A 15,994-nucleotide genomic window follows, 5' to 3' on the forward strand; every position below is an offset into this window, starting at 1 on the left:
AAGAGGATGGGGCTTGGGCTGCATCTCACATGGTATCAGACTGGAGACAGCATTACATATTTTAACAGTAGTAATACAATATTGGAGCGCAATACAAAGTAAGAGACAACATTTTATGAGGAATAATTCCAATGGAAACACAGAGGGGAAAACAAGGTTGGTGGTGTGCTGTACCCTCCTCCTCAGCGATGCAGGAAAAGCCCCGGTATCCAGGAAAATTCATTTCAGATATTAAAATAAAAAATGATTTAGAATCACAGAAGGTTTATGGAACATTAATGTTTATCAATCCCGGTCATGAAAATAAAAAATGAAATAAAATAAATATCCTGCCTCCTCCCACGCCGTGTGTAATAAATTCTTACACGACCTTGGCTCTGTCACAAATAGCACTCTATTCCAGGGCCCAAAAGAAGTGCACTATATAGGGAAGTGTGCCATTTAGCATACACTCGCTACATTTTGAAAAACCCACCAGAGAGATTAAATAGGAAACAGATGAAGGAAGAGAGCTGCTTATAATAAATAATAAGAAAGGGTGGAGAGAAATGTGTGGTATAAACCAAATGGACTGCCACTATAAAACGTACTGCGAGGAACTCTTTGAGGCGGTCCTCGATGCTGCCCTTGTGGATGGTGAATAAAGCTGCAGCGATCTGGTTTATGGCTTTAGCCAGACAGTGGATGTTGTTGCAGTGACCTGTGAAAAGATGACAGACAAGTAGATATTAGTGTCTCGACTATGTCGTTAAACACTGCGGGTAAAACTATCTACTATATCTCTCTACAATGTTAACTTGAGACTAAACCACATCAATCCATATACATGGAACAACAAATTAACATAAAATGTCCTTAAGACATCTTATTACTTACTGTATGTCACAGCACTATTAACAAAGGACTATTATGAAGGAACCATATCCAGTATAACAACAAATAGACTTAAAATGTACATAGGAACATTTACTTCATGTATCTAAAAACAGGTACCTTCAATAGCAGGGCTATACTGGGACATGACGTTGCTTGCCAAGGTGGGCATAGAGACCGCCACAAAGACCATCAGCAGGCACGCTATCTTGTACTCCTCCTCAGGACTGATGTTCTCTGTTACCAAAGAAAGGAAATGTCTGTTAACAAACCATCACCATGACAGCTTAACAGCACAACTTTATCTTGGCATCATGACATAGAGAAAAAAATATATAAAAAAAATAGCAGTTTGGGGGAAATCGGGGGGATCCAGTTTGGATATTATCTGAACACGAAGACCCTCTAGCCAAGACAAACTGCAATAAGGCTCTGTAATTAGCTGTAATTTATATTAACAGGACAACACTGGGAGATGATTCAACTATGTGGACCCAGCACGGGGTAGGAGTGCCTCCCAAATGGCATCCTATTCTCTATATTGCACTACTTTTGACCAGACCCTTATGAGTCTCCCTAAGGCCCTTGTCAAAAGTAGTGCACTACATAGTGAAAAGAGTGCCATTTGCATCCTAGTGGATGAAGTTGAGGGTTGATAACTATTTTGATATTAAACAGAGGTTTGTATAAGAACAGCAGGGGCATAATAGAAATGTCTTCGCTGGCCAAACGGCCTGCAGGGCTCTTAATGGCTCTGACAGAGTTAAAGCAATGTTATTGAGTATTTTCCTTAGAGCAACAGAGAGAGGCTGGGAACTTGAGGAGAGCCAGTGGTTTCGTCCCAAATGGCACCCTATTCCCTATATAGTGCACTACTTTTGACCAGACACCTATACAGGGGATAGGGTGCCATTTGGGATGCAAACAGAGGAATCTCTGGGAATAGGGTAACATTTGGGACATAGAGTGCATTCGGAAAGTATTAAGACCCCTTGACTTTTTCCACATTTTGTTAAATTACAGCCCATTTCTAAAATCGATTAAATAGTTATTTTCCCCTCAATCTACAAACAATACCCCATAATGATAAAGCAAAAACAGGTTTAGATATTTTTGTCATAAAAAAATCACATTTACATAAGTATTCTGACCGTTTACTTTGTACTTTGTTGAAGAACCTTTGGCAGCTATTAAAGTCTCACATCTTCTTGGGTATGACGCTACAGACTTGGCACACCTGTATTTGGAGAGTTTCTCCCATTCTTCTCTGCAAATCTTCTCAAGCTCTGTCAGGTTGGATCGGGAGCGTCGCTGCACAGCTATTTTTAGGTCACTCCAGAGATGTTTGATCGGGTTCAATTCGGGGCTCTGGCTGGGCCACTCAAGGACATTCATAGACTTGTCCCGAAGCCACTCCTGCATTGTCTTGGCTGTGTGCTTAAGGTCATTGTCCTGTTGGAAGGTGAAGAGTTCTCTGGAGCAGGTTTTCATCAACGATCTCTCTGTACTTTGGTCCGTTCATCTTTCCCTCGATCATGAGTCGTTTCCCAGTCCCTGCCACTGAAAAACATCCCCACAGCATGATGCTGCCACCACCATGCTTATCTAGATGTGACACTTGGCATTCAGGCCAAAGAGCTCAATCTTGGATTCATCAAACCAGAGAATCTTGTTTCTCATGGCCTGAGAGTCCTTTAGGTGCTTTTTTGGCTAACTCAAAGCGGGCTGTCAAGTGCCTTTTACTGAGGTGTGGCTTCCGTCTGGCCATTCTACCATAAAGGCCTGATTGGTGGAATGCTGCAGCAATGGTTGTCCTTCTAGAAGGTTTTCCCATCTCCACAGAGGAACTCTGGAGCTCTGTCAGAGTCACCATTGGGTTCTTGGTCACGTCCCTGACAAAGGCCCTTCTCCCCCGATTGGTCAGTTTGGCCCGGGCGGCCAGCTCTAGGAAGAGTCGTGGTTGTTCCAAACTTCTTCCATTTAAGATTGATGGAGACCACTGTGTTTGTGGGGACCTTCAATGCTTATGATATTTTTTGGTACCCTTCCCCAGATCTGTGCCTCGACTCAATCCTGTCTCGGAGCTCTACGGAAAATTCCTTCTACCCCATGGCTTGGTTTTTGCTCTGACATGCACTGTCAACTGTGGGACCTTATATATAGACAGGTGTGTGCCTTTCCAAATCATGTCCAATCAATTGAATTTACCACAGGTGGACTCCAATCAAGTTGTTGATATATCATTTTGCAAACATTTCAAAAAACCTGTCATTATGGGGTATTGTGTATAGATTGATGAGGATTTTTAAAAATGTAATACATTTTAGAATAAGGCTGTAACGTAACAAAATGTGGAAAAAGTGAAGGGATGCACATATGGAATGGACAGCACTTTGTGGATATGGCTGCAGGCTACATGACTTGACAAACGAATACCAGTGTGTATAAGCATCAACATGTCCTGTTAAGTAACACGTCCCTCAGGGGTGCTGGGGTGTTAAAACATTACCTAAACAAAGCATGGCATATCTGTTGCGATTATGAAAAATTGACAGGACATGTCTTTCTTTTTAATTTATGAAAACATTAGTTTGATACATGACCTCAGCAGGGAATGTAGTTCTAATGCTTGTCCAACTCTCTCTCTCTTTGCCATTATTAACAGATTTACTTTCAAACTCTGAGATTTCAACAGCGAAAACTATCCCTATACACAGTGTTTGCACATGTAACTCAGGTTATGATGCATATGATAGCCATATGATAGTCATTTCAGCTCAACAGCTAAACATATCCATTCATTCAAAATGTAAATTGCCGATTGACTAAATCCAAGATGTGCAGCAAACTAGTTCACGTGTTCTTGTTACAGTTGGTCATTATTTAACAATAATTTCATCGAATACACAATCATAGAGACATCCTCAATGGTGCGTACAGAGAAATGGACTTCCATGTATCAGCTGTGTGATGAAGCAGTGTATGGAGTGTCCTATCTTACCTGACTTCTGGGAGGAGAGGGCCACCACTAAGGCAGGGTCTATCTCACAGGGCAGGCCTGCTGCAGAGGACAGCTCATACACATTCATGGCCACCTGATGATCAACATACAGGACATCAGAGAGTCAGTCTGCTTCAAACACAACAGCCATTTATATATCATATTAATAATTTGAATAATATATGCCACTTAGCAGATGCTTTAATCGAAAGCAATTTACAGTACAGTGTATGTGATCCTTGTGCGAACTGAACCCACAACCTTGACCACATGAAGCATCAATTAAAGGTCCTACTGTGTCTCTCACCTTCATGTCGGTCTCTCTGGGAATGTGATCCTTGAAGTCCTCCACTGAGCTCACCAGGAATGGGATGTGGCACGACAACACCTGTTGACAAGAAGAAGATAATGTGTTACCTCAATACTAAGCCAGAAATATTTGATTTAACCAACTTCAGCACAGGGTGTAATATGAAAAATCAAGATAATTGTGTACTCTATTGTGTCAATATATGATGCCAATCAATTTAGAAACGAAGCATGTGTGTTTAGTGAGTCTGCCAGATCAGAGGCAGTAGGGATGAAAATTAGACAATTTTCCTATCCTGTTAAGCATAAAAAAATGTAAGGAGTACTATTGGGTGTCAGGTAAAATGTAAGGAGCAAAAAGTACAAGATTTTCTTTATGAATGTAGTGGAGTAAAAGTAAAAGTTGTCAAAAATATTAAAAGTAAAGTACAGATACCTCAAAAAACTACTTAAGTAGTACTTAAAAGTATTTAAGTACTTTACACCACTGCCCACGGGACACGTCTGAAGTCGGTACCGCCAATGTGCCAACTACTGTCTGTAGCTTCTGAACTGTTTGGACTACAAACTAATATGGAAAGGGGAGATTCTCACAAACAAGATGGTGTTCCCCGTTTTGCCCTACGACCCCCACAAGTGTCACAGGACTCATCTGAAGGTAACCTTGTACCGGTAAAAAGAAATGAATGGAAGTAGTTTGGTACCCCTACCAAAAATGGGGTTAAATATGGGTTAACATCTCAAAAAAATCATTTCTGAGCTTTTGAATATCTCCTAGATATAAGACAGACACTTTAAAACCTTATTCGTTGTGATATATCTTTTTTTACTCTCTGTTTTGCCATTCATGAAGGTGTTTCTATGAGCTATAGCAGTATTATTATCATTAGGATATATATTTTTTATATTGCTACAGGGGTCCTACAATTCAAAAGAGCCGACTTACATCTCGGAGTGCCTCCTGAGCCAGTGATCGGAATGAGAGGATAACGCCGATGATGGTCATCCGTTTCAGAACACTGTCGACTGCTGTAACACCAAGACAAAAAACACGTGAGCCTCACAGACAACTGACATGTCTCTAGTCATTTTACTGGTATGCAAATAAGATTTAGATGTTATGTTACGTCACTTTTGCCCTTCAGCAGCCATAACCAAAGGTCCGTACGCATAACAGTTATATTTATGGGAGAATGTATCATGTATCTGTTGCTTATTTGGCCCTTGGCAGCACTGGGCCTAGTGTCTGTCTGGCACAGTAAGACTGACCAGGCCAGTAGAAATACAGACAGAGTACCCACATGAGAGCTTCTTGAACAGAGCAGCCATTTCTACCGGCTTGTCAAAGCTGGTCCTCATCTGGGTCAAAACCTCAACGTTGTCCACCACCAGTTTCTGAAGAGGAGAAGAATGAGTTGAGGGAGACAGGGAGAGGAGTAGTAATGTGAGGGAAAGAGGAAGGAAGAGAAATAGGGAGATATATAGTATATATACAGTGCATTTGGAAAGTATTCAAACGTTCACTTTTTCCACAATTTGTTACAGCCTTATTCTAAAATTGATTAAAACTTCTTATGGCTTAGATCCCGTTAACAGGATCGATATGACAACAGCCAGTGAAAGTGCAGGGCACCACATTCAAAACAACAGAAATCTCATAATTCAAATTCATCAAACATACAAGTATTTTACACCATTTTAAAGATAAACTTGTTGTTAATCCCACCACAGTGTCCATTTTCAAAAAGGCTTTACTACGAAAGCACACCAAACTATTATGTTAGGTCAGTACCTAGTCACAGAAAAACACAGCCATTTTTCCAGCCAAAGTGAGGAGTCACAAAAAGCAGAAATAGAGATACAATTAATCACTAACCTTTGATGATCTTCATCAGATGACACTCATAGGACTTCATGTTACACAATACATGCATGTTTTGTTCGATAAAGTTCATATTGATATCCAAAAATCTCAGTTTACATTGGCGTGTTACGTTCAGTAATGTTTTGCTTCCAAAACATCCGGTGATTTTACAGAGAGCCACATCAATTTACAGAAATACTCATCATAAATGTTGATGAAAATACAAGTGTTATGCATGGAACTTTAGATAAACTTCTCCTTAATGCAACCGCTGTGTCAGATTTTTTAAAAAGCTTTATCCGAAAAAGCACACCATGCAATAATCTGAGTACAGTGCTCAGACAACAAAACAAGCCATACAGATATCCACCATGTTGTGGATTCAACAGAAGTCAGAAATAGCATTATAAATATTCACTTACCTTTGATGATCTTCATCAGAATGCACTCCCAGGAATCCCAGTTCTACAATAAATGTTTGATTTGTTCGATTAAGTCCATAATTTATGTCCAAATACCTCCTTTTTGTTCACGCGTTTAGTAAACAATCCAAACTCACGAGGCGCGGGCAAGTCCAGGCGGAAGTTCAGACGAAAAGTCATATTACAGTTCGTAGAACTGTCAAACGAAGTATAGAATCAATCTTTAGGATGTTTTTATCATCAATCTTCAATAATGTTTCAACAGGAGAACCCCCCCCAAGACAGGGATTTTTACTAGGCTTAAATGTATGTCAGGAATTGTGAAAAACTGAGTTTAAATGTATTTGGCTAAGGTTTATGTAAACTTCTAACGTCAAGATCTACTTTGTGCATGACACAAGTCATTTTTACAACAATTACCTTACAGACAAATGATTTCACTTATAATTCACTGTATTACAATTCCAGTGGGTCAGACGTTTACATACACTAAGTTGACTGTGACTTTAAACAGATTGGAAAATTCCAGAAAATTATGTCATGGCTTTAGAAGCTTCTGACAGGCTAATTGACATAATTTGAGTCAATTGGAGGTGTACCTGTGGATGTATTTCAAGGCCTACCTTCAAACTCAGTGCCTCTATGCTTGACATCATTGGAAAATCAAAAGAAATCAGCCAAGACCTCAGATTATTTATTTTTGTAGACCTCCACAAGTCTGGGTCATCCTTGGGAGCAATCTCCAAATGCCGGAAGGTACCATGTTCATCTGTACAAACAATAGTACGCAAGTATAAACACCATGGGACCACGCAGCCGTCATACCGCTCAGGAAGGAGACGCGCTCTGTCTCCTAGAGAAGACCGTACATTGGTGCAAAAAGTGAAAATCAATCCCAGGACAGCACAGTAAAACAACCTTATGAAGGTGCTGGAGGAAGCAGGTACCAAAGTATCTATATCCACATTAAAACAAGTCCTATATCGACATAACCTGAAAGGCCGCTCAGCAAGAAAGAAGCCACTGCTCCAAAACCACCATATAAAAGCCAGACTACGGTTTGCAACTGCACATGGGGACAAAGATCTGAAGAAATGTCCTCTGGTCTGATGAAACAAAATAGAACTGTTTGGCCATAATGACCACCGCTATGTTTGGAGGAAAAAGGGGGAGGCTTGCAAGCTGAAGAACACCATGCAGGGAATTGAGTGCCATTTGGGACACAATCAAAAACAATTAGAGGCGTAGAATTGTCTGTGATGGGTGTCTTGGCGCAACGAGCCAAAGGATTGTTTTTGAAATGTTGAGACAGTCATGTGTGCCGCTTGCAATGCCTCACATGTCATCCACTCCTTCAGTTTACTTTGAGACGATTCGCCAAAAAAGTAACTTGATGACCACGACTCGGTGTGCACAGACTGAATAAAACCAATGCTTAATTCCTACATCTGATTGTGAATCAGATACCAAAACAATTTTATTTTCACAAATTGCTTTCATATGTGGAGGGAAACGTTTGCATGTTAGAGAATCATAAATATGTACCAGAGCTACGTTAACACACCAATGTGTGCTTTAGGGACTAAACAAACCACCAATTATATTACAATCCAAAGATTGGTTTGAAAAAACATGCATAATATTTTGTCAGTCTAAAATAGCTAAAATAATTTAACATTGATTATCATTCTTTAGATAAATGACATTCCAACAAGAACTCTTCTAAAACAGTTTTGCAACACTAACAAAGACATTAGTGTCATGTAATGCACACTACCGTTCAAAGGTTTGTGGTCACTTAGAAATGTCCGTGTTTTTGAAAGAAAAAATGTGCTTTTGTCCATTAAAATAACGAACTTGATTAGAAATACAGTGTCGACATTGTTAATGTTGTAAATGACCATTGTAGCTGGAAACTGATTATTTTTAATGCAATATCTACAGAGGCCCATTATCAGCAACCATCACTCCTCTGTTCCAATGGCACGTTGTGTTAACTAATCCAAGTTTATAATTTTCTGTGAAGGGAGTAGTACACAGCGCTGTACGAGATCTTCAGTTTCTTGCATGGAATAGCCTTCATTTCTCAGAACAAGAATAGACTGATGAGTTTCAGAAGAAAGTTATTTGTTTCTGGCCATTTTGAGCCTGTAATCGAACCCACAAATACATATGCTCCAGTTCCTCAACTAGTCTAAAGAAGGCCAGTTTTATTGATTCTTTAAAATCAGCACAACAGTTTTCAGCTGTGCTAACATAATTGCAAATGATCAATTAGCCTTTTAAAACAATTGGATTAGCTAACACAACATGCCATTGGAACACAGGAGTGATGGTTGCTGATAATGGGCCTCTGTACGCCTATGTAAATATTCCATTAAAAAAAGTTTCCAGCTACAATAGTCATGTAAAACATTAACAATGTCTACACTGTATTTCTGATGAATTTCATGTTATTTTAATGGACAAAAAAATGTGCTTTTCTTTCAAAAACAAGGACATTTCTAAGTGACCCCAAACTTTTGAACGGCAGTATATATCTATAAGGAATGATTTTGTGCCTAACCATAGTACCTTTTCATCCCAGTTACACTAAATCGAATCAAAGAGATTTTGCAGCTCTAAAGTGCAACACTAATCAAATAACAAGCCACGGAACGCAGAGGTCTACGTATGTACAGTACGTCTATTAGAAGTGATTTTGGTTCTGATGTAGGTTTATCAATAGGCTGGCTAGCTGCTTTCCTAACACTTACCAGGAACCCATTTTGTCCCAGTCTAATATACAGAACAAAATTATAAACACAACATGTAAAGTGTTGGTCCCATGTTTAATGAGCTGAAATAAAAGATCTCAGAAATGTTCCATACGCATAAAAAAAGAAATTCTCAAAAAATGTGGTGCACAAATTTGTTTACATCCCTGTTAGTGAGCATTTCTCCTTTGCAACAATAATCCATTCCCCTGACAGGTGTTGCTAATTAAGCAGCATGATCATTACACAGGTGCACCTTGTGCTGGGGACAAAAGGCCACTAAAATGTGCAGTTTTGTCACGAAACACAATGCCACAGATGTGTCTAGTTTTGAGGGAGTGTGTAATTGGCATGCTGACTTCAGGAATGTCTACCAGAGCTGTTTCCAGAGAATTTAAAGTTCATATCTCTACCATAAGCCGCCTCCAAAATTTTAAAGAATTTGGCAGTACATTTAACCGGTCTCACAAGCACAGACCACGTGTAACCATGCCAGCCCAGGACCTCCACATCCGGCTTCTTTACCTGCGGGATCGTCTGAGACCAGCCACCCAGACAGCTGATGAAACTGTGGGTTTGCACAATTGAAGAATCTCTGCACAAACTGTCAGAAACCATCTCATGGAAGCTCATCTGCGTGCTCGTTGTCCTCACCAGGGTCTTGACCTGACTGCAGACTTCAGTGGGAAAATGCTCACCTTCGATGGCCACTGGCACGCTGGAGAAGTGTGATCTTCACGGAAGAAACCCGGTTTCAACTTTACCGGGCAGATGGCAGACAGCGTGTATGATGTCATGGCGGCAAGTGGTTTGCTGGATGCGGGGAGGTTATTTTATGGGCAGACATAAGCTACGGACAACAAACACAACTGTATTTTAACAATGGCAATTTGAATGCACAAGGGATACCGTGACGTGATCCTGAGGCCCATTGTAGTGCCATTCATCCGCCACCATCACCTCATGTTTCCGCATTATAATGCACGGCCCCATGTCGCAAGGAAATGGCCCCGTTCTTCCATGGCCTGCATACTCACCAGACATGGCACCAATTGAGCATGTTTGGGATGCTCTGGATTGCTGTGTACGATAGCTTGTTACAGTTCCCGCCAATATCCAGCAAATGGTAGCCACTCCAGATACTGACTGGTTTTCTGATCCATGCCTCTACCTTTTTTTTTTTAACACATCTGTGACCAACCACCACCCAGTCATGTGAAATTCATAGATTCATGGATTTATTTCAATTGACTGATATACTTATATGAACTGTAACTCAGTAAAATCTTTGAAATTGTTGCATATTGAGTTTATATTTTTGTTCAGTGTAAGAACTAATCAAAAAGATTTTGCTGACCCTACAGAATTCCGTGGTCCTCTTTTTTTAAACAGAATTCTTATTAGTTACCCAAAATTCAGTGAGGGTAGGTAGGGAACCTGATCCATCGTCAGTCAGTCAGCAGTAAGAGGTTAACAGAAACCCCCACTGCCTCTGCTCTTCTCTGGGAAACACCTCATTAACGAATAATGAAGAAACAAACAAATGTGCTCCGCTGTGGGTCTGGTTCTGTTTCCAGGGGAAAAAAAACTCTGCTTCTGGAAAGAGCCTCTAACCTCTATTGGCTCATACAAGGCAGTATCTCAAATGGCACCCTACTCCCTATATAAGTGCACTACTTTTGACAAGATCCCATAGGAGACCGCCATAGGGCCTAGGTCAAAAGTAGTACAATATATAGAGCAGGGGTGTCAAACATACAGGTCCAAACCAGCACCGGTTTGAGTTAAAAAATAAAAATAATAAAACAAATCGATATACTTTAAAATTAGTATAACCAAATCAAAACTGTGTAGAAATGATAATGGACCTACATTCATACAATTTACTGACTGTCCAGTATACTGGCAATTAAATATTTAAAACATTCAGTGCAGCCCTCTGGACTTCATTGAAGACTGATTGCAGCCTGAGGCAAAATGAGCTTGACACCCCTGATATAGGGCACAGGGTCTCCTTTTGGAGCACACTAGGAATTAGAGAAGCGAGAAACCAGGGACGTGTTCATTAGGCACCAAACAGAACAATGTGGTCCTAAACTGGCATGGGACTATTTGGACCCCCAAAAAAATATATGTATATTTTTTTTGTTGCTATGGCCAAGTGCCCTAATGAACATGCCCCAGCCTGCCCTGAGTTAACCCTGGATTACCTATGGTCCTCAACCTGTAACCCCTGACCTCCATGACCCCTCACCTTGAGCTCGGCCACCTGGGAGGAGATATGCCACATGAGACTCTCACTGAGGAACTTCATCCCATAGGGCCCCAGCAGCTCTGACAGGGACCGCATTTCTGAGAAGAGGAGAAGAAGATGACTTTATTGTCCAATAAATGTCCAACGGAAATTTGGCGTTCTGCTTTAAACCAACACAAGATGTCTTCTTCTGTATACATCATCTGTATACTTAAGGGGCTTTATCGTCCACAAATGTCGAACATACATGCTTTTTTGTTTCATCCCAATCCTTCCGACATAAGATGGTAATATTTTGTCAGTGATTCCTTGTGTCATCCAACACTGCTATTGCTATAAAAAAGCCATGTTTAAATATGCTAGATAGTAAATCATCTGACTCACTCTCAGTAACATGAATGTCTATTGGTGTCTAAAAGGACAATATAAGTAATGAAGCTTACCTGAGATATCAGAATATTCCTCTGCATTGAAGGTGAGTTCGTTCTCCGTAGGCAGGTTGACAAAAGCCTTCATGGCTGGGAAGTAAGCAATGTGTCCGTTACTTACTTGGCGCAGTAAGGTCTCCAGATACCTGAAGTACAGAGAGAATGTATGGTGTCTGCGTCATTGAATGGAAGGCATGATCAAGGCTGGGATTCAAATCAATACATTTCTCAGATTTTCACAGAGATCACGTTCACTGCCTTCCTAAAGACAAACAATGTATACGAAACGCTTCAGTCTGGTTTTAGACCCCATCATAGCACTGAAACTGCACTTATGAAGGTGGTAAATTACCTTTTAATGGCGTCAGACCAAGGCTCTGCATCTGTCCTCGTGCTCCTAGACCTTAGTGCTGCTTTTGATACCATCAATCACAACATTATTTTGGAGAGATTGGAAACCCAAATCTACACGGACAAGTTCTGGCCTGGTTTAGATCTTATCTGTCGGGAAGATATCAGTTTGTCTCTGTGGATGGTTTGTCCTCTGACAAATCAACTGTAAATTTCGGTGTTCCTCAAGGCTCCGTTTTAGGACCACTATTGTTTTCACTATATATTTTACCTATAGGGGATGTCATTCGGAAACATAATGTTAACTTTCACTGCTATGCGGAAGACACACATCTGTACATTTCGATGAAACATGGTGAAAATTGCCTTCCCTGGAAGCCTGTGTTTCAGACATAAGGAAGTGGATGGCGGCAACTGTTCTACTTTTAAACTCGGACAAAACAGAGATGCTAGTTCTAGGTCCCAAGAAACAAAGAGATCTTCTGTTGAATCTGACAATTGTGGTACAGTCCTCTCTAATAAAACTGTGAAGGACCTCTGCGTTACTCTGGACCCTGATCTCGCTTTGGACGAACATATCAAGACTGTTTCAAGGACAGCTTTTTTTCCATCTACGTAACAATGCAAAAATGATAAACTTGCTTTTGTCACTTCTAGGTTAGACTACTGCAATGCTCTATTTTCAGGCTACCCAGATAAAGCTATAAATGAACTTCAGTTAGTGCTAAATATGGCTGCTAGAATCTTGACTAGAACCAAAATATTTGATCATTACTCTAGTGCTAGCCTCTCTACACTGTTGTCCTGTTAAGGCAAGAGCTGATTTCAATCAATCCTTATCCCAGTCTGCTGTTCCCACAAGCTTTAAGAGGGCCACCATTGTTCCTGTTCCCAAGAAAGCTAAGGTAACTGAGCTAAACGACTACCGCCCCGTAGCACTCACTTCCGTCATCATGAAGTGCTTTGAGAGACTAGTCAAGGACCATATCACCTCCACCCTACCTGACATCCTAGACCCACTCCAATTTGCTTACCGACCCAATAGGTCCACAGACAACGCAATCGCAACCACACTGCCCTAACCCATCTGGACAAGAGGAATACCTATGTGAGAATGCTGTTCATCGACTACAGCTCAGCATTTAACAACATAGTACACTCCAAACCCATCATTAAGCTCGAGACCCTGGGTCTCGACCCCGCCCTGTGCAACTGGGTACTGGACTTCCTGACGGGCCGCCCCCAGGGGGTGAGGGTAGGTAATAACATCTCCACCCCGCTGATCCTCAGCACTGGGGCCCCACAAGGGTGTATTCTGAACCCTCTCCTGTACTCCCTGCTCACCCACGACTGCGTGGCCATGCACGCCTCCAACTCAATCATCAAGTTTGCAGACGACACTACAGTGATAGGCTTGATTACCAACAACGACGAGACGGCCTACAGGGAGGAGGTGAGGGCCCTCGTAGGGTGTCATCAGGAAAATAACCTCACACTCAACGTCAACAAAACAAAGGAGATGATCGTGGACTTCAGGAAACAGCAGAGGGAGCACCCCCCTATCCACATCGACGGGACAGTAGTGGAGAGGGTAGAAAGTTGTAAGTTCCTCGGCATACACATCACAGACAAACTGAATTGGTCTGTTCACCGGACGTACTACCTGTCCCAGACCAGCTGTTTTAAACTCTCTAGAGACAGCAGGAGCGGTAGAGATACTCTGAATGATCGGCTATGAAAAGCCAACTGACATTTAGTCCTGAGGTGATGAGGTGCTGACCTGTTGAACCCTCTACAACCACTGTGATTATTATTATTTGACCCTGCTGGTCATCTATGAACATTTGAACATCTTGGCCATGTTCTGTTATAATCTCCACCCTGCACAGCCAGAAGAGGACTGTCCACCCCTCATAGTCTGGTTTCTTCCTAGGTTTTTCCTAGCCACTGTACTTCTACGCCTGCATTACTTGATGTTTCGGGTTTTAGGTTGGGTTTCTGTACAGCACTTTGTGACATCAGCTGATGTAAAAAGGGCATCATAAATTAATTTGATTGATTGATGGTTCACCGAGGATGTTGGCTCAAGCAGAAATCCCCTTTCAAACTCAATCGCAGTGCACAGGACATTTATTTGCGTTTGTTTGAATCAAGGCCTAAATCTGTTATTCATAGACAGGCAGAAAGAGGACATTTGTATTGTTTTGTGAATGTATTGCTTGTGCCAGTTGGTGTAGAGGCTGGTGATGGTGGGTTTGGGTTAAGGGGGTTAAAGAGTTCGGGGTTTTGGGGTTAAAGAATTAAGGGAGGTCAAAGAGTTCAGGGGGTCAAAGAGTTTAGGGGGTCAAAGAGTTTTGGGGGGTGTGAGGAGTTATGGGGGGTAAGGAGTTATGGGGGTAAGGAGTTATGGGGGTTAAGGAGTTATGGGGGTTAAGGAGTTATGGGGGTAAGGAGTTATGGGGGGTAAGGAGTTATGGGGGGGTATGGAGTTAGGAGGGTAAGGAGTTAGGAGGGTTAAGGGGTTAGGGTTAAGGACTCACCAGTTGGTGTAGAGGCTAGTGATGGTTGGTTCTCCGTGACTGTCCAGATGTTGTGTCTGCTGCAGCAGCACGTTGTTGAACACCCTGGTGATATCTATCTGAACATAGTTCTCTATGCTCTGGAGCACAGTCATGTAAGCCCTGACACTGGTCAGCAGCTCAGATGGTTTGGCTATCTCCTGGGTCGCCTGGTTATACATGGTCATCCCCACGATAGACCTAGAGAAGGAACAAAACAGGATCAATCAGTCAATCAATCAATCAATCAATCAAAGGCATGATGAAGAATTCTTTATATTTCACTGACAGGGATGCAGAGAGGGAATTCATCATGTCCAGGAATTTGATATTTGACTGGCAGATCCAACAGTTAACATTGGAATAATAGGGATCAATCAATCAAATGTACTTACTTATAAAATCCTATTTACAACAGCAGATTATCCCTGTTACTGTTAGTTACATGGACTCCAGGGAGTTTGGGCGACTCTTCAACAACGTTCAACAATGGCTGTATTGTTTTCCCTAATGCCTAACCTTTCCGTATTTCTACGTAGATAACTTGGTGTGGAGTGGGCAGATCTGATCCAACATGGCAGGGTTAAAAAACTATGGCGCAACAAGTGGTAAAACGCTTTTTCACACCCTGACCGAGCATGAGGAACATTTTGTAAATAACTAGCCACTTTTCCCTTCTGTCTGAAGTGTGCTGGGAACTGGGAACCTAAGAGCAGTAAAACTTTTATCCTGCACTGATCTGGAGGAGCAGGGCGGAGTGGTAAGTGGCGGTAATTGGGTATGTGTGTGAGCTCTCTCCTCTGTGGGAAGCCTGGACAGTGGAGGGGTTCACGGCACTGTGGAGGGGCCAGCCAACGCACCCACCCCTCTCTCACACACACACACACACACACACACACACACACACACACACCAGCCAAAGCACCAACGTCACAACCCCAACTCCCACAGTGGAAAATACCTGTTACTCTCCAGCACAATGTTTATTTCATTGGACCGGTCAGGCCCCATTCTGGATGCATGTCAAAAATCACTCTGACCCCAAAAAACATTTGTCTGTTGGACTAATAAATCACATCATAAACCCCAGAGAGGTTTTTTGTTCAACTCTGTCTAGGGATTTTAATTCAAATTAACAAATGGATGACAATGTTCCTTGATTTATAACAACAAACTAA

At 41.6% G+C, this 15,994-nt stretch overlaps 1 protein-coding gene across 6 annotated transcripts in view; it reads right to left on the reverse strand.

Moving 5' to 3' along the window:
• The window catches only part of LOC115129510 (nck-associated protein 1-like), a 69,584-nt gene that overhangs the window by 4,733 nt on the left and 48,857 nt on the right, over positions 1 to 15,994 (reverse strand). For all 6 annotated transcript variants that reach the window (XM_029659974.2, XM_029659964.2, XM_065018257.1 and 3 more), the window contains 9 exons: positions 14,799 to 15,017; positions 11,923 to 12,053; positions 11,480 to 11,577; positions 5,485 to 5,578; positions 5,130 to 5,212; positions 4,182 to 4,262; positions 3,875 to 3,968; positions 994 to 1,110; positions 591 to 700 (listed from right to left, as the gene is read on the reverse strand). In XM_029659974.2, the coding sequence (XP_029515834.1) occupies positions 591 to 700; positions 994 to 1,110; positions 3,875 to 3,968; positions 4,182 to 4,262; positions 5,130 to 5,212; positions 5,485 to 5,578; positions 11,480 to 11,577; positions 11,923 to 12,053; positions 14,799 to 15,017 (1,027 nt within the window). The remainder of the gene's footprint in view (positions 1 to 590; positions 701 to 993; positions 1,111 to 3,874; positions 3,969 to 4,181; positions 4,263 to 5,129; positions 5,213 to 5,484; positions 5,579 to 11,479; positions 11,578 to 11,922; positions 12,054 to 14,798; positions 15,018 to 15,994) is intronic.

This window comes from Oncorhynchus nerka, linkage group LG1 (genome assembly GCF_034236695.1).
Source record: "Oncorhynchus nerka isolate Pitt River linkage group LG1, Oner_Uvic_2.0, whole genome shotgun sequence".
Lineage (NCBI taxonomy): Eukaryota > Metazoa > Chordata > Actinopteri > Salmoniformes > Salmonidae > Oncorhynchus > Oncorhynchus nerka.